Source organism: Podarcis tiliguerta, assembly GCF_965153285.1.
Source record: "Podarcis tiliguerta genome assembly, chromosome: 1".
Classification (NCBI taxonomy): Eukaryota; Metazoa; Chordata; class Lepidosauria; order Squamata; family Lacertidae; genus Podarcis; species Podarcis tiliguerta.
The window spans coordinates 69,449,197-69,468,741 of NC_139534.1; the positions used below are offsets into that span (position 1 = coordinate 69,449,197).

Here is a 19,545-nt window from a genome sequence, read left to right on the forward strand (position 1 = left end):
ATCATTGGAGACTCTGAATAGAAAAGATTAACCTAAAATAAAATAAAAAACACATCTCCTGACCAAGGCCTTGAGTATGTTGAATGCTGCTATTTGAATCCCAGCAGGGCCACCTCTATCCTTTAGCAAAATGAGGCAATTGCCTCAGGTGATTTTTCTTTACCTACTGATTTATTACATATTCTTCACCCTAAGGTTCCAGGACAGAATGCTGGGAGTGGCCAAATTCATCGCCCACCTTGCCAGCCCATGCAAGCATCCAGCTGCAGCCACACCCCACCTGACAGAGGTGGATTTAGGAGTTGTGACCAGTGGAAGAAAACGATGAAAAGCAGCACTTGGGAGTTTTAGAAAGGGAATAGAAATTCTGAATGATGTACACACTGGCGCCAGGCAAATATTTTCCTTTCCAGAATAGTGACCACCAGCACTGCAAGATCATGTTTAAAATGTTGTTGAAGAGGAAAGCCCTGCATGCTATGCCCACCATGAGAAGAATGGTGTTCTCCTTACAAGTTCTAAAAATAGCTCTTCATTCACATCAACATATGCAAAATGAATAAATGAGTTCTATGCCTGTTTTGTCTGATATGCATCCATTGCAGAAATTGATGCTCAAAGGGTTTGTTTTTCACTTCCACTTCCTGGAATTTAAATTCTGAGTGTTCTTGAAAGTCACAGAACTATAGTATTGATTTAGTTGAAAGCAAAACCAAGATTGTATCATTTTTCATTCACCTGTCTGTATTTGTGATTGTTCCTTCTGTATGCTTTACTTCATGAATATGTCACCAAGCAAGGTGTTACAATTTTTAAAACAAGCATCACCCGTATAGCAACACATTAACCTTAAGCAGCATTTCTTGTAGTGAAAGAAGATATTCTTTAAATTACAGATTATATGTGTACATTGTAAGCAGCAGAAAGAGTGTTAGTGCATTTTTTAAGCAATACAATTCACAATATGTGTGTACAGAATAGAAGGGACTGTGTCTACTAAATAAGATTTAATACTCCACAGTGGCAAATATTTGCAGTTTGTGCTGCTGAGTTATCAAAGGGATCATCCCAAACAAAATGTAGAGGGATCAAGTGAAACTTCTACAGCTTCTAACCAAAGATGGCGATGGAATACATTGGAAGAAATATACAGTATTGCAGTGGATTTTACATGGTGCTTTCACACCATGAATTGTACCACTTTGTGATCTTTAGTTTTGTGTAAAAGTCAAATACGCAGCACACAATCTCAACACAAAGATGGGTCACCTTCTTGTAATGACTGTATTCACTAGAAAATTTGGGGTGTGTGTATTTTTGTTGCCGCTCAAGATATATCAAGATGATATATTCCAAATGAATGCTTTGACAAATCACCAGTAAAATCAATGGAAGGTTCTGCACACTGAACTGTTCAGAGGATTGCAGCCCAGCTGGAAAAAACGATGCCTCGCATTACGTTTAATGCTTTATTTGACTACTGTTTGTCATACCTGATTTTTAAAACTTGTAGTAAAATTCAGTATGGGCCTCAACACAAAGATGTGTCCAGAACTCAGGAATTATTTCTGAATTATTTTTTTAATTCTAACTGGAAAGACTAAACTATGACTTAGCTATGTAAGAGGTGCTTAAATGCTACTGCTGCATTTGGCTGGACAATAAATAGTTTACACACAGCATACACATAAAAGTGTGAAGTGAGTGAAACTCCAGAACCTGGTTGAAAGAGTAAAGAATAAAATGGATTCTGTTACAATGCATAACTTAATTTTATAAAATATAGCTTATTTAAGGCCCATGGTGTGAGCCCTGCCATAAGCACTCTCCCTTCAGCGCAAAAAGGCAAGAATTAACATTTATTTTACTTTAGAAGAAACACTGGTTTCCCATTACATATGAACTCAGGGAACTGTGATTTGTCATAACCAAATATAGTTAACAAACCAGAGTATCAAACCATGGTTTGATCCAGATTTATTTTTCACTAGAACCAAAGGACAGTCTTCTGACTTCACATGCAATGTTAGAACAGCCTTTTCTTCTAAAGTGAAAGATTTTATTCTTCTCACAGCTGCAAGAGGAGATGATAGAAAGAGAACTATTATGAAAAATACAGAATATAGAAATGTCTTGGAAGGTGGTAGGAAAAAAGGATGGGGTCTCTTCAGTATTTATGTATTTATTGCATCGTGTGGTGTTTACATAAAATTGTAACTTGTAAACATATTATCATTTGGGGTTTACTCTTCTGCTTTGGTCAGTAACTGAAATTCAAATCATGAATAATGTTTTGTCAAAGCCGCTTTTACTGTATAAGGCGGAACAATACCAGTTCCTTTTTTTAAAAGAGATGTACAGTATCTGAATTTCTCATTTGCACTTGATAGATAATGTATGTGTACTGTGAGTTGCACATCATCATTGTAATATAAGCTACTCTCTGTTTAGTGTTCAAATGTACTTAAATGTCTTATTTGGATTATTAAAAAACTTACTGGTGACATGGCACAATGCTATAAGTAGAACCCAGATTCATTTTTAACCAAAGCTGCTTAAAGCTTCTGAACCATAAATTTTTCTGTCACAGAATGTTGAATTATTGGAAATATTTAATGGAATTGCAGGTGACTGTTCAGTTGCACAAAGGCCAGGCTCCTAAATTAAAAAACAAAAACAAAACCCTGCACATGAACACCAGAATTACTGAGTTGTTTCACATACCTGGTGTTTGCTCAAAACCCTTTTTTACTGGAGGAGGCAAACCTGAAACACCCTAAAAATAGGCCGGGAGAATTGGAGCAGGTTCAATGACACAGTCATCATTTCCCTGCCTACTGCTTCTCAAATTCAATTTCATAATCTCACTCCACTTTTGCCCCTAAAAGAGCAAACATTGGGAACCAACCCTGAGGAAAATTGACCTTAGAAAGTAATTTAGAGAGAAGCAGCGTGAAACTTCTCTACTCCACATTGTTTTCCAACAGTTTTTCTTTTAAATGTCAGGGCCCACAAATATTTCTATCATTTAGTTAGTCCCAGAGTTAACAAATTCAGAATATTCTGTAATGCGGCTCCCAAATGGAAATACTCAGCACCTCCGATGATCTTCCGTCTTAATCACTTTATATGCATTACTTAATTTTATATTGTCTTTACCTCTCTTAACATATCATCTCCCCTTCTCCAGTTTTACAATATTTCTAACAATACTCCTCACAGAACTTCTTGCAAACCTACAAACGTCGTTTGTTCAACACAAATACTTTTCATATAATTCATAAATTTACTCCAGTCTTTGGTGAATTTCTGGTCCCGTCGGTTTCGGATTCTTCCTGTTAATTTATCTAGTTCTGCATAGTCCATCAGCTTCATTCTCCATTCTTCAATTGTTGGCAATTCTTCTTGCTTCCATTTCTGGGCTAGTAATATTCTAGCTGCTGTTACTGCATATAAAAAAAGTTTACATTCTTTTCTGTTTATATCACTTCCCACCAACCCCAGTAGGAATGCTTCTGGTTTCTTTGTAAATGTATATTTCAACATTTTTTTTCAATAATATCATCTCCCAGAAACATTTTACCTTTTTGCATTCCCACCACATATGATAGAATGTTCCCTCTTTTTCTTTGCATTTCCAACATTTGCTGCTAGTTTTATACATTTTCGCTAACTTAACTGGAGTGATATACCATCTATACATCATTTTATTACATTTTCTTTTAACGCATTACATGCAGTAAACTTTAAACCATCTTTCCATAATTTCACCCAATCACTCAGCTGTATATTATATCCAAAATCCTTAGCCCAGTGAATCATAACCGACTGTGAACGTGCCTATTTTCACCAATTGCTGCACATTTGAAATTCAACAACCCTGGAGAAGCTGTTCTTTCACTCTCTCCACACAGTAGGTGTAGTCCGGGGATTAACTTGGGAGTACATAGATTGAGAGGGTTTTGTAATATAACTTTTTACTGTAGAGGTCTTATGCAAGAACTTTTTATCACTTGTGAAAGTTTCCCTGTTTAGGGTAGTTTTTAATGTTTGAAGTCTTATTGTATTTTTAGTGTTCTGTTGGGAGCTAGCCAGAGTGGCTGGGGAAACCCAGCCAGATGGGCGAGGTATAAATAATAAAATTATTATTATTATTACTTCAGTCAGGTAAATATTACTCTAATAATAATAATAATAATAATAATAATAATAATAATTTTTACTATTTATACCCCTTATTTGGGCCTCCCCAGCCACTCTGGGTGACTCGCAACAGAATTAAAAGCACAGTAAAACATTAAACATTAAAAACTTCCCTAAACAGGGCTGCCTTCAGATGTCTTCTAAAAGTCAGATACTGTAGTTGTTTATTTCCTTGACATCTGATGGGAGGGTGTTCCACAAGGTGGGTGCCACTTCCAAGAAGGCCCTCCGCCTGGTTCCCTTGCGCAAGATGACATATCAAAAAACAACAAACTGAAATGGATTTGCCCTGCACCAGTACATAAGCCTCCATTATGTCCATTGTGAAGCATGAGCACTAAGGCTGGTAACATTTGCTATTGCACACTTTCTTGGATTTTTTAAAGTGAGCACACACAGGTACAGAAATACATGCACCTGCGCCCAAAACATAGACAGTGGAGGACAGGGAATACAATTTACAGATACATTCCATCAACTTCTGCCCATTGGTGTGGACACCAGTGGAATAGCAATGATTAGCCATTGGGGCGGGAGGAATGGGTATGCCAAATGAACACACAGAAAATGTGATCTGTTTGACTTTTAGGCAATATAAGGCCCAGTCTGGAAGCACCCATCTGCACGGACAACTGCAGAAAAGCAGCTCAAGCAGAGGAAAGGAGAACAAGGATTTTGCTATGCACATTAAAATCACATAAATATCGTGACTGAAAGCTGAGGAAATACTGTGGTAGAAGGGATCCTAGCTCTGATGAGGTTGAAGGACTTTTGCATTAGAATTTCTTTAATTCTATATATTTACACTACAAGCCTCTCTTCCTATGCCTGTTTACTTGAAGGTCCAGGCCAAAACCATCCCTTTTATACCCTCCAACATTTATCCACTGAAAATAGGGACGTCCCATTCCATAATGACAATATTACTATTTAGACCCCACACATCTTATTAGGGCATATATAAAAACATAATAAAACATTTCAAAAAACATTCCCTATACAGGATTTCCTTCAGATGTCTCAGGGGTCGGATAACTCCATACCCTCCAACATTTCTCCAATGAAAATATGGACTTCCTAAGGAACAGTGGAACATTTCGGGATCAAATTAGGCGTCTCTAAATCAGGGACATCCCTGGAATATAGGGTCACCTGGAATATAGGGACACTTTCCTACACCCTAGGAAATATTGGGGCTGCAATCCTGGAATGCAAGACCCTTCCATTAATGGAAAGCCCTATTATAAGAACAAGAGAGGAGGAGGGGGGGCTGTTTCGCAGTGTAAACCTGCTTAGGATGCCAAAGGCGCACGGCTCCTATTTCCACGTTTTGCGTGCGAGACTAATGGAAGGAGCAACTTGTGTCCCAGAGAGCTTATTATTGTAGGGCCTGAGGTGGGGCGGCGTTGGCCTGGTGAGTTCCAGCTGCCGAGTCGCTGCTCTGAGCCCATCCCCTGGGTAGGAGCGAGCGAGGCAGAGAAAACCCTTCTCTGGGTGCGCGCGGGAGGGAGAGAGGCAGAGAGGGAGGGAAGAAGGAAGGAAGGAGGGAGGGAGGGAGAAAGAGAGAGCAAGAACAGCCTCAAATGTTTGGAATAATTCCGCTTCCGTTGGGAATAGGGACCAGCCGCTTGTGAGCTACTCCAGCGGGGACTCTCCTCCTCCTCGTCGAGGCTCCGGCGCGCTTTCCCTGGGACCCCCTGCAGCACCTCCGCCATGGCCACCTCCCCTCAGAAGTCGCCCTCGTCCCCCAAGTCGCCCACTCCCAAGTCGCCCCCATCCCGGAAGAAAGACGACTCCTTTTTGGGCAAGCTCGGAGGCACTTTGGCCAGGAGGAAAAAAGCGAAAGAAGGTAAAGGGGGGGGGGGAGGACAGAGAGAGAAGTGTGTGCGCTGGTGTGCCAAAGGTTTCCCACTTTTTCTGCGCGGCGCCTTTAATGAGGCAGAGGGAGGGGCATGGAGGAGAGAGGCAGGCGAGACGGGGGGGGGGGGAGAGAAGAAAAGTCAAAGGCTCCCCGCGCTTGCCCTCAGCCAGAAGCGCCCGAGCCGGGTTAAGGAGGGACGGGGGTGGCCGGGTTGGGTGTGCCGCCTCGGGGAAAGCGTCATGCTTGAAAAATGTAGCCTGGAGCAGCCGCTGCCGGGTTGGGCTCCTTCAGCTGTTTATCTAGCCTTGTTTCTGTCAGGAGGTTGTCCTCCCACAGTTGAGAAGTCTGCCCCCGCCCTCCCCAGCCAGTTTTCGGCCTCTCCGCCTCCCTCGACGGGCTCCTAGCTGGGGCTTCGCAGACCCCGCAGGGTCAGCAGCGCGGGCTGGCGAGGTTCCCAGTCAGAGCCTTGTTTTCGCACGCCTTGGAGCTCTGAGGCCTTATTGTAAGCGCTCTGTGCGCTGCGCTGCCTGCTGGGAAGGAGTTTCTTCCCAGAGTGGGAATTCGAGGCTCTAAGTGTCTTTACAAGTTGCCTAAAGTGAAGAGGGGAGGGAGGCGCTTCTGGCAACAGCGGGGCACACACCGCTCTCGCTGGGAGCGCAGGGAGGCTGCTAGAGCTGGAGGAAGTGTAGTACGAATTAGGCATACTTTCTGGTACACCCATGCAGTGCTTTGTTGTCAAGCTCTGAGATGCAAGTAGTTCTCTGGACAGGTGCTCACACCTGAAGGAGGCACATCTTAACCTCGTTCATTTATTTATAGGCAAGGTTCACCCAAGGGGAGCTGTAAGCCCTCTTAATCCCCCCCCCAAAAAAAACCTACACACAGAGGCTGCACACAACTCCATACAGTATTCAGGGCATGCTTCAATTTCAAGACCCACTGCCTTGGCTTCTACCTTGGGACCGGAGGCACAGTGTCCCTCCTGGTTCAGTTTCTGATCTCCTATGGCTGTGGGATGCTATATTTTTGGTGCCTCCATCTACCCCTGCACCACTTCCTGCTGCACAAGTTCCCTGTGTAAGCTCTGTTAATTGAATGCTGTCACATGGAAACCTGAACTGTGTATAATTAGGCACACCTGAGTCCCTTGAACTCAATGAAATGGGCAGGAGAACATTTCCACCAGGAAATGGGGGGGGGGTCCTTCTTGTTGTTGCTCCTATTATTTATTACATTTGTACACCAGCCTTCACCCATAGATCTCAGGGCACTTCACAGCATAAAAATACAAGATAAAACACAAAATACATAACAAAAACAAGAAAAGAAAGAAAAAACCCCAAACACATTTAAAAGGATATAGGATGTTAGTCAGCTAAAACCCAGGTTGAAGAGAAACATTTCTGCCTGGTGCCTAAAGGTGCCTAATGAAGAAGCCAGCAGAATCTCGCTGGGGAGAGCATTCCACAAAAGGAGAGCCACCACAGAAAAGACTTGTTCTTGTGTTGCCACCCCCCCCCCCGGCACTCTTGTGGAGGAGGCCCACGAAGAAGGGCCTCAGGTGATGAACTCAGCTTCCAGGTAGGTTCATATGGAGAGAGGTGGACCTTCAGGTATTGTGGTCCTGAGCTGCTTAAAGTTTTATAAGTCAAAACCAGCACTTTGAATTTGGCCCAGAAACTAATTGGCAAGCAGTGCAAGTTGGGCCAGGATTGGTGTAATATGCTTAAACCGTCTTGCCTCGGTGAGAAACTGCCCACCAAATTCTTTACCATCTGATGTTTCCAAACAGTCTTCAGAGGAAGCCCTACATATAACATGTTGCAGACATCTAACCCAGAAATTACCAGACCATAGAAAACAGTAGTTAGACTATCCCTGTCCAGAGAGGTGTACAGCTGGGCCAGCAGGTGAAGCTGATGGAAGGCACTTTGCACCACTGAGGCCACCTGAGTCTCAAGTGACAGCAAAGGAGTGCCTCCAAGCTACATACCTGCTCCTTCAGAGAGAGTGTAACCCCATCAAAAGCAGGCAACCTCCCATCCACCCAGTTTAGAATTCAGTCATCACATTCTCTGGTTTGAGAAAATGCAAAACTGGATTGTAACATACTTTGTTGGACTTAAATCAGTTGTGATTTAATTATAGGAGGCATCATCAAGTTTGTATGCACCTTTTTCCAAATTATTGTAAAGACGTCTCAAAAGAATAGTAATCTACCAGCAAATGCACTTCTTAACAGGTTTGATATTTAGATGCTTTTTAGATAATTATGATAGCATTTATACTTTGTAAATACTTGAATGTGTATAATTGAATTGTGGTGGTTATTTGTTTCTTTTATTTCAAACTGCTTTAAGAAAGCTATGGGTGCCTTAGAAACTTTTCAAAAACCCGTTAATGGGAAGATTAGTATTAGCACAAGGTTCCCTGAAAAATAGGTTGCTCACCGCAAGCAATCTCCCTCTACAATATGCAGCTGCAGGGGAGTGTTTTGCATGTACTAGGGTTCAGTCTTGGTTCATATGTGGCAAAATGAACTGATTGTATTTTAAACGTGTATTTTGGAGTGAGTATTGTTAAATAGTTGATATAGATGAATGGTGTGGGGTTTTTTAATTGTTGCATGATTTATTGTAAACTGTTGTAATGTTGCTAGAGGTAACTGACTGGGGGTTGGCCCTACACTAAGCAAGTGAAGTAAACCATTTTGGAATATTCAGGGGAAATGAGGTTTTAAGAGCCAGACTGAACAATTGGAGTTAAACAATTAAAGAGGGTTATGAAGAAAAGCAAGGAAAAGAGATATTGGTGACAAGAGGTTTAGAAGGGAATATTGAAGTTTTAAGGAAATGTCCTAGGTAAAACAGGTAAAGGTAAAGGGACCCCTGACCATTAGGTCCAGTCATGACCGACTCTGGGGTTAGGGCGCTCATCTCGCTTTATTGGCCGAGGGAGCCGGCGTACAGCTTCTGGGTCATGTGGCCAGCATGACTAAGCTGCTTCTGGCAAACCAGAGCAGCACATGGAAATGTCGTTTACCTTCACGCCGGAGCAGTACCTATTTATCTACTTGCACTTTGATGTGCTTTCGAACTGCTAGGTTGGCAGGAGCAGGTACTGAGCAACAGGAGCTCACCCCGTCACGGGGATTCGAACCGCCGACCTTTTGATTGGCAAGTCCTAGGCTCTGTGGCCACCCACTTCCCAGCTAAAACAGGTAACTGTGGCTTAACACACCTGGCTAGTGCTCTGAATAAACTTGTGTACACATCCTAGAACATGCCCCAGAAACCTGTGCAATTGAATTAATTGAATAACTTAAAAATGGCAGTTAGATCACATACATCACATCAATCAGTACAGATCTTACCTGTAATTATTTTTTATTGTTATTGATTAAATGTTTTCCTGTTTGCTTTAACACATATATATTGGCCTTCATTTAGAAATGTATCCAACACAAATAATACTTTTCAGCTCAGCTCGAAGGTTGTAAGTTGCACTAATGCACTAGCTTTGTCTGCCATGTTGTGTGACACATTTTCCCTCCTCCCAATCCAGCTGCTTCTGGACAGGCCTTGCTTGCACTGTGTGACAATGAGTCACAGCGTACAACGGACAGGGTTTCACATAAAAGGCGGTTTCAGTGGCTGCGAAGACATTCAGGTTCAATATTTAGCACCCAATATTATTTGTCAGCAAAATAAGTTGTTGGCTTTTGTTTTATTTGTTTTTCCAAAAGTGCTGTCTGTATTGTATAGCCTCAAAGTTGCCCTGTGCTATCTACCAGTCATCTGTCAAAAAACAATGGCAGCAGACTAAGCACAGTATCAGATCCCCTGAGTATGTATGTGTAATATGCATGTAAATATAGGCCAAACTCCACTGGTCATCTCTGGGTAATTTTGTAATAAAGGTATCAGTGAACTTAGGTAATGGAGTTACTATGTGAGTAGACTAATGCGTATGAAAAGGCATAGTAACTCATTCACGACATTAGATTAACACAGGCTCCATTCATGCAACAAGAGGGCATGAAATTATAAAGCCCATGATATTAGCAGTGATGGTTTCTGGCAGCTAGAAATACAGTAGTCTAAAAACCTCTTTTTGGTGCTAGAACCATTAGCAGAGAAGTCTTTGAGGTAATGGTAAGAGTGAATAAACACCCTGCTTTCCTCCTTTTCTTGGCGTATTTCATTATCTTATATTATGGGTTTCCAGGGTGAGTAAAGCTGCATTGATTGTGCTCCTTCAGTTTTCCTGGGCTTGACTGGCGGACATCAAAAATCCGCACCTTGTAATAACCTGCCTTAGAGAATCTTAACAATTGGACCCTGACATTCTAATAAATCTGTGATACATTCACCAAGGGAGAGCAAAGTTCAAAATTGCTTAAATTGGTGTAGGAACAGATGGAAAACAGACAGTTTGGGCCCATGAATTTGATGGAGGGCAATTATGGTACAGTGTATGGTCTGAGTCAGCTTCCCAATTGATATGACTTCAATTGAAGTAATTTGCCCACTCTTCTCTTTGGCTTATTTGGTTTTGATGGTGCAAGAAAAACTAATCTTGCTCCAGCTTTGTAACATTCTTTTTCTCTATCTTTGGCCTTGTTGTTGTCTTGCTGCTGCAGTTGAAAAAGCTTGCATTTTGACCTATCCAAGACGTAAGCCTGGGGTTGCTTGATAGGATCTGGTCTGTAGGTTATGAAAAATACCGAATATTCAGAAGGCAGAATAACTTGGGTCTCTTATTTTTTTAACATTGCAACAATGGGTGGCACTTTTTTTGAAGGGGGAGGGTGGAATTGTAGCTTATGCTTGTTTACTGTTTGCTCTGGCAACTTATCTAAGGGTAATAGTACTTTAAGCACTTGCAGAAACCAGACCATTTCAGGTAATGGACCCTTGAATTATTTAAACAGTATTCAATATAAATGACAAGTAGCAGAATTTGACTTGCATTGTGTATTTGGCAGAAATGAGGCTTACATTTTCACATCTGCTACTTTTTTTGTCATTTGGAGGCAGTCATGAGGAATGTTTTCTTTCCTCCCCTCATATACCCCTCTCTCTCTTTAAATGGCCTGATTTTTTGATTTTTTTAAATACAGGGTTGTATCCAAGGTAGCACTAAATTAAAGTCACATACTGTAGCAGTATACTTGTTGCACCGGCACAAGGAAAAACCCAACTACATTAGCAAAGATTGTTGTACAATAGATTGTGCAACAAAAACCAGCTGTTGTGGAAAAATATCCACTAGGGCAACTGTTGCATTGGATAACTTTCGTTGCGCAACCTTTAGATTCTGGCATCCACTTGCGTGTGGGCTCTTGCCCTAGCAGACAGAGAACATTGGATACAGCCCATAGTATCTGAAAATGGGGGGGTGTTGCTGCCTTAGCAACCCTAACTGGCCCTAGTGAGGCAGAGGGTAGTGTTAAATCTGTGTTCCTATCACTAGATGCTACAAATTTCTAATTTCCCATTCCAAGGAAGTGTCAAACTCTTTTGTTCTGAATGTGATGATGTCTGGAGAGAGTGGACTAAAGGTGGATTCCCACATTCTCCTTTTGGTCTGGTCATTGTGAAATGATATTCTATGAATATCTATACATATGGTGCTCACTTCAGTCTGTCAGAAGGTCTGATTCCATATGACTCTCCGCTGAATATTAGTTGTCTAATGGTTGTAGGAAAATGCCTGTGAAATCCCACCTTCCTTCCAAGTGCCCTAAATAGCATCCTAAGAAACTTCTCTCTTTGTCCTTGCCTTTCCTGCCAACACTGGCGATTGAATTATAGTCGCAAGGCACAGGTATAGGTTTCATTTGAAAGGCGGACAAATTGAATTTGACAGATGCAGATAGAGCTGTCTCATGATTAAGACGCTGGTGAGATGCATGAGCTGCCTTTTCAGACAGAATGTGATTTTTAAAAATAGCTGTATGTGTAATTCTGCTGGCTTTTGATTTTCATTCTTTGGCATTGGCTGATCCATTTTTGAATGAGGACCTGTTTAATCCCTCTTGAGGTTTCACTAAGACTTATTTGTGGGAGACAGTTGCTTGAGCCATTCTGTTCATATTTTCCATAAATCTGCATAAGAGGCTTTAGGATTAGCGTAAGTAAATTCCTTGGAATGGAGCTTACTAAATTAGTCATGAATTAAATGGGCAAGCTGCCTTGTGTGAAAAAGTGTGGGGTTTTTGTTTTTTTGTAAATGTAGAAATGATTTTGTCTTCTTTCACGGTCATTGATTTAAAACCAGAGTATAATGGCACAGAACATACTCAAGAAGTTGGAAATATCTTATACAGAAAAAGTAAGATGCTGAGTACACAAATGGATAGAAATTGCTTCATTATAAATTAAATATTTAAAAAGTGTCATGCTAAAGCTCATTATACGAATGGCTGAGAAAATTAGGGTGCAAACTTGTGATCATTGGGAGGGCCATATAATATTGCAGATGTCCCTCTCTGAGGTTTGCTGCTGACTTCCTTGATGATGGTGGAGATTTCTGACGCCTCCACATCTCAGTACGGTACCCTGGAGATAAGACAAGGAAAGGGCTCGAGAATAGATCATGGAAGACCTTGGGATCAGCACAACCCAGAGTTCTCCTGTATTCTGCCAATGCAGGAGCCTTTCTTTTTAAAGATCTGACCAAAGATTAACAGGACAAGGGGTGAGAGGTGAGGGTTGGATGAAATTCCTGTCACCCTGCCTTTCATCCATCCACCCTAGCTGGCATTGAAATAGATGCATCTGATTGGTTGGGGAGGTTCTTCATAGGTAAAGGTACCCCTGCCCGTACGGGCCAGTCTTGACAGACTCTAGGGTTGTGCGCCCATCTCACTCAAGAGGCCAAGGGCCAGCGCTGTCCGAAGACACTTCCGGGTCATGTGGCCAGCGTGACATCGCTGCTCTGGCGAGCCAGAGCCGCACACGGAAACGCCGTTTACCTTCCCGCTAGTAAGCGGTCCCTATTTATCTACTTGCACCCTGCTAGGTTGGCAGGCGCTGGGACCGAACAACGGGAGCGCACCCCGCCGCGGGGATTCGAACCGCCGACCTTTCGATCGGCAAGCCCTAGGCACTGAGGCTTTAACCCACAGCGCCACCCGCGTCCCACAGGTTCTTCATAGTCCTGACCTAATGCTGTAGAAGTTGCAAAGCAATTCTGAGGTACTCCTCAGTGTAAGTAGAGCTTATTTAAAATGAAATAAAATCAAAATTTGGGTCGTGAGGAGTCCCCTTCCCTTCCTAAGCCTCCTCTACTGGAATTTATTATTTTAAAACTTTTTTTTTTACCTCTAGAGAAAGGGGTGGGACAATAGGGATGAATGTCATTGGCTGTGCTGTCCAAAGATGCTTGGGCATCACAGGAGATGGACAGAAACAAGCACACAGTGTCTCTACATATGCAATGCTATATTGAATATGAATGTAAGGAACAGAGAAGGGACTGGGCTCTACTTTGGGGGGGTTCAGACCAGCCTCAACTGCTAAGGGGTTCTCCCCTATTCAAAGCAGGAATAGTCTGATATCAGTCTGGTTTACAGGGAGTACTGTGTGTGTAGCTATGGTGTGGGTGAGGGGATATGTATAATGATTGCAAGTAGGTCTACTCATAAGTAATACCCACTTAGTTCAATGGGACTTGTTCCCAGATAAGTGTGCATAGGATTGAAGCCTTAGAGAAGAAGCAAGGAAAAAATAGATGAAGACCAGAATTGTTGCTCGAATAGCGCAGGAAGGCTTTTTGAAGTGTTTGCTATCTGGGCTTTGCATCAGTCAGAAAAATATCTGGAGAAGGCCCTGTCTCCCATTGCCACCTGATTTGCCTTAGAAGGTATGGGTGATTTGCCCAAAATAAGGCTATACAATATGCTTCATGGCAGAACTGGATTTTAAGTCTCCCCTATCTTATTCAGACATTCTCTCCTCTACATTGTGTCTCTGTTGGCAAATGGGATAGAAAGAAAATGTTTGGGGGGCTATTAACTTTTGTGGACTTACTTTTTAAGGTCAAATCAAAGCCTCTTAGCCTATTCAAGAAATAATTACTGTATAGCATTAGTTAGACTAATTAGCCCCTTTTGTTAATTCATCTCTGTTAGATATATTCAGGTCAATAAATTAAAATAGCATTCTCCTAAGGATTTGTTTTATAGGCTATCTGGAGGTCTGGGAGTAATCTCCCTGATTATGAAAGGGAAATTATATTGCTCCTTAAATATGTGAAAATGATATATCTGCTTACAAATACATTCTGTTATGTTGCTAAAGTGCCAGAAAGTAAAAATAATTGGAAGAAGATAATCCACTAAGAGACCAGTCCTTGCATACTGCTGGACCATTTGGAGTGGCTGTGTTGAAGAGTTCTTTGCTGTAGCCCTTCAACAGGTGCTCTCTGTTAAGTCTGATTAAATATCTGATTCAATGCCTGAGGATAGTCCATTGTGATGGTCCCTCCATCTTAACTTCCTCGCAACCTGTATTAGAAATTTTCAGAAGAGCTTTTAACTATTATAATTTCTTTATGTTGTATACTGTCTTGTTGTGTTTTTTATGAAAGTGTGGTCCATAAATATTTTAATTATTAATTATTAAATTAAAAATAAAACAAAATAAATTTACTTTAAACAATTACACCCAGAAATAATTAAGCTATTGTAATAATAATATACACTTTTAGTAAATAATATTATTGTGTTCCTTTTGATGTTTGTTTTGAATTCTTTTATGTGTATTTTTTATTTTAAGTTGCTTGGAGAAATTTAATTAGCAAGCAACTAATATGTAATAAATAAAAAGAAAAGAATATGGAAAGCAACAAGATCCTTTTTTTTTTTTTTTACTATTCATCTATTAAGATTTTGTCAAACAGTATGCATGTGAATGTTTACTCAGAAGTAGATTCCCATTATGGATTACAGCCATAGATTCTTGTGTCTAGATTTAGGTAAAACTTGTCACTTATGAAAAACATTAAAACCTAAAGGCAATGCTGTTTAGGTTAGCCCTTAAATTTTACAACTAAATAAAGCTGCCAGGCTCCTTGTGTGCTGAAGGAAAGGGGAATTTGCTTCAGAGGTTGTGACCAAGACCACCTCAGCACCATAACCAGGCCTGAAGCCAGACTGAATTGGATCCAGATAATAGGTAGCTTCCAGAAATTCCTGAGCTGAGTCACCACCACACACTTGAGCGCCATGCTTAAAGAATGTTGCTGGGACACGTTGCCCATAGGGTGATGACACACTATTCTCTCAGACTGCTGAATCAATGGCTGTGATTGCTACTTGACTGAATGTGAGGAAATTACTAGACAAATTAAGATTTAATCCAGATAAGACAGGGGTGTTCCTGATAAGTAGAGCTGCCAGTGGATATAATGATTCTGCCCATCTTGAATAGCATTGCGCTGCAGTCTGGGCTCTGCTTTGTTGTTGGCTTTTCATATCGCAGCTGTGACAGGAGCCCTTCTGCCCAAGTTAAGTGCATATATCAGCTGTGTTCATTTCTAGACAGTGTGAATCTGGCTACTAGTGATACATGCATTACATACCTTACTTACATCAGTATTGAATTCCTGAATAATGTGGTGCATAGGATTGCTTTCGAAAAATGTTTAGAAACTTCAGTTGGTTTGGAATGCAGCAGCTAACAGTCTGACTGGAGCTGGTTTTCTAGAGCATTTGACTCCTCTTTTTCAACAGCTTTACTGAGTCCTGGTCTATTTTGGGGCATGTTACCTTTAAAGCTCTAATTCAAAAGAGGACACCTTAAGGACCATATATTCCACCAAAAGGCTTGGCTGTCCATTAAAATCAATAGGGGAGGCTTTCTTGAATATCCAAATTGCAGTTGGTTGAGACCAATGAGATGGCCATTTCTGGGGTTGCCCCATGGCTCCTGAACTGCCTGCTTTAGATGCCTGCTCCATGATGGGTTTTTAAAGACCCTTTGTTTCAACTTGGCAGGTCAAAGTGGTTGTTTGCCACTGACTCCCTGAATATGACCTTTTTGGATTGAAGCTTTGACCTGCTTTTTAATGATAATAGTTGTTTTAAATTTTGTTCTAAGTCACTTTGCAGTTCATTAGACAGAAAGGTGAGGTGATGTATTTTCATAAAAAGAAAGAAAGAAAGAAAGATGACCGTGGCCTCTTGCTAGCAGATAGAAAACTAACCGAGTTTGAACTAGCTCAGCTGAATTGCTTTGCAGCTGTGACATGCATTCCCCAACATGCATCTAGCTCACTTGAAATTCACAAGCTTTACAAGCACCCACACCAGGTCTAATTTCTAGCACCCAAGCAGGCTTCTGAGAGACTCCTGTCTGAAACGCTAAAGAGTCATTGCCAGTTGGAGCACACAGTAATGTGATGGATGGACTAATGCAGCGGTTCTCAACCTGTGGATCCCCAGATGTTGTTGGACTACAACTCCCATCACCCCTGAGCTCTGGCCTTGCCAGCTAGGGATGGTGGGAGTTGTAGTCCAACAACATCTGGGGACCCACAGGTTGAGAACTTCTGGACTAATGGGTCTGACCTGGTATGAGGCAGGTTTCTATGTTCCTTTGTAACAGAGGTAGCAACAGTGTTGTGGAACTCCAGCTCCCCTTATTATCCCTGTACATTAGCTGGCGCTGATGAGAGTTGTAGTCCACGGTTCAGCTGAAGAGCACCACTTTGGCTACCCATCTCCTATATGCAGGTCCCCCCCCCCCATTTACAGATTTTTATAATTTATTTCAACACATTTACATTATCTTAGAGTTTTCACTGAGATCTTGATTTGTTATTTCAGTGATTATCAGTAGGATTGTGCTACTAAAAATAGGATTGTGCTAATACAGATAAGCAAAATATAGGCTGCTCACTGCATTTCCTGGGGACAGAGGGAAGTGGGCACTTGTTGTTTTCCATGTCATGGTCCATGCAGTTCCTTAAGTTGTCCCAAACAGTCTTTCATCATGTTCCAAACTGGCAAGAGAACCACACTTTGGATAGACATGGTATATATACAGTAATAATATGGATTCTATTTTGTCTGAATCAACTCACTTTAGACATTTGAATTCCTAAAAACTTTTAATAATAATAATAATAATAATAATTTATTATTTATACCCCGCCCATCTGCCTGGGTTTCCCCAGCCACTCTGGGTGGCTTCCAACAAAATACTAAAATACAATGACCTATTAAAAATTAAAAGCTTCCCTAAACAGGGCTGCCTTCAGATGTCTTCTAAAAGTTTGGTAGTTATTTTTATCTTTGACATCTGGTGCCATTAGGCTACTATTCCAGTTCAGTTGAAATCGGTGAGGCTCATAAATGTGCTCAGGTTTCATTATTACTGTGCATTTGAAAATGGCAAATATGTCTAATTATGTCCAGTAATTTTAAAAAAACAGAAACTTAGTGGATACTTGACATTAAAAAACACAAAGTGCTTTTCTGTAGTTTTAGAATATATGCCCTTAGGAAGTACTGCTATTTCCAGACAGATAGACAAGCCTAACACTAGGAAAATGAATGAGCACCTAAAAAATGATTCATGTTTCAAGTGTTAAAAGAGTTAATGTCAAGCTATCTTGGATATTAATGTATATATATCTGTGTTGTGGCTAATTCAGCTGTAGGCTTGGTTAGTAGTAGATGAAATTAAGGCAATATTGAGAATGTATTGATTCAACTGGGCAGGAAACTGATGAGTGTTGAAAAGGTAGAATGAGATTTCAAAGGTAGAGACTGTTTTAATTCTCTCATTTGTATTGGGTGCCCAAAAGCCGAGGAATTTTTTTATTGAGGTTAATATGGTAAATTATATAGATTTAATTGGTGATTAAATTAAAAATATATATTTGGATGCTTTTAAATTATTACTTATATCAACAATTTGTATTTTAATAAATATTTTGTTTTATTCTTTTTTAACCTTTTGTATATTAGTAGTAGTAGTAATTTGGTATATTTTAATGCAAATGCATATTTTGGTTGACACAATACACAACATTGTATTAGTGTATATATTATTTCCTGTGGTTGTTATGACTACGATGGTCAATACAACAACTATAAATAAACATTTACCGTAATTCCACCCCCACCCCCGCCATCCCCTCTTGTTAGCTACTTTGGAAGAAACTAAACCAAGCATCTGAGCAAAGGAGTAAAAAGCCTGTTGTGGACATAAACCATTCATTTATAGCTAGGAAGTATTAAAATACTGAGAGTATCTTTAATTTTAATATTTTTCTCTAATCAGTTCAAGATTTTCATAAAGCATAATGGTTTATCTAAACCCAAGATGGTTCTGAAGCAGCCAGTAGGATTAGTGAAATATTGGCATAAAAAGCTCTAATGCTGGAAATGGATAAATGCTAAATAATTCAGATTATTCATAATGAGAATAATATTACAAGAATTGTAATAGCTGCTAGGCAAAAGTACAATTTGAGCTGCAGTATAATTGGAAATATTTTTTTAAATCATCAAATTCAAAAGGTAAATATCTTTTTTATGCAAATGCATGGGCATGAAGGCTAGGAAGAGATCAGAGGACTGTCTTGCTCCTATTCTACAGGGTATTCTACAGCAGCCTTTGAGGCCTTAGCAATGACAGCCAATAATAGAGAGCATTTGTTCTCATGTCTCTTGGGCCAAACTGGAGACCAAGGGCTACAGCCCATAAGAAATTGGTCAAATCTCTCCTGGCAGCTGGATTGTAACATGAACAGTAACCGAGGCAGGGTGATGGATCCAGGAGTCCTCCTAGTCTCCAATGAGTCCTTTCCTGAGCGTTCTTCTCCTTGCATGTCTGCAATCTTTATTGACGTTTTACCAGAAACCTACTTCTGTTGTGTGCCTGTGTTCAGCTGCCTTCCACCTTATCACTCCATGACCAGAAAATAAATAAGCATTAAAGCTGCAGCACATTCTATTGGCCCAAAAAAGGAGAAAGAGGATTTGTCCTGAATTTCTACACCATCTCCCCCAGTCATCTTGTACACTGGGCAGGAATAAAAATGGGAACTAGAGAAATCCCACAGGGAGCTCCGAGAGAGAATGTATTTTTTAAAATTTTCTTCTAGAATGTCACTATATTTTTTAAAATTTTCTTCTAGGAATGAGTGGACCCCAATTTCAAGAAGGTTCTCCTAGTAAAATCTAGTGCACAGAAGGGTTGCCAGACTCACTTTCTTTTCTGGGTCATCAACATTAGAGTGTGATTGGAATATATTGAACGAGTTAGGCATTGATAGATCTTAATGCATATTCCCCATTTTTATATGGATGCTCTGCCAATTACCCGGCTGAAGGCATTAAAATAGTCACTGGCCAAAATACTCAACCAGTTCAGATTCAGTAACAGTAACATATAAGCAACTTTAGAGACCATATCCAGAATTATTATGATTTAAAAAACAACAACAATTCACTCCAGCATAAG

General features: G+C 40.7%; 2 protein-coding genes across 7 annotated transcripts in view; both read left to right on the forward strand.

The window, feature by feature from the left end:
- The window catches only part of MICAL2 (microtubule associated monooxygenase, calponin and LIM domain containing 2), a 139,926-nt gene extending 137,410 nt beyond the window's left edge, over nucleotides 1-2,516 (forward strand). For all 6 annotated transcript variants that reach the window (XM_083417204.1, XM_083417210.1, XM_083417209.1 and 3 more), the window contains one exon: nucleotides 196-2,516. The gene's annotated coding sequence lies outside the window, so the exon portion shown is untranslated. The remainder of the gene's footprint in view (nucleotides 1-195) is intronic.
- A 3,147-nt stretch (nucleotides 2,517-5,663) lies between these two features.
- PARVA (parvin alpha) overlaps nucleotides 5,664-19,545 on the forward strand; it is a 67,419-nt gene continuing 53,537 nt past the window's right edge. The window contains exon 1 of the mRNA XM_083453068.1: nucleotides 5,664-6,052. Coding sequence (XP_083309194.1) covers nucleotides 5,917-6,052 — 136 coding nt within the window. The 5' untranslated portion in view covers nucleotides 5,664-5,916. The remainder of the gene's footprint in view (nucleotides 6,053-19,545) is intronic.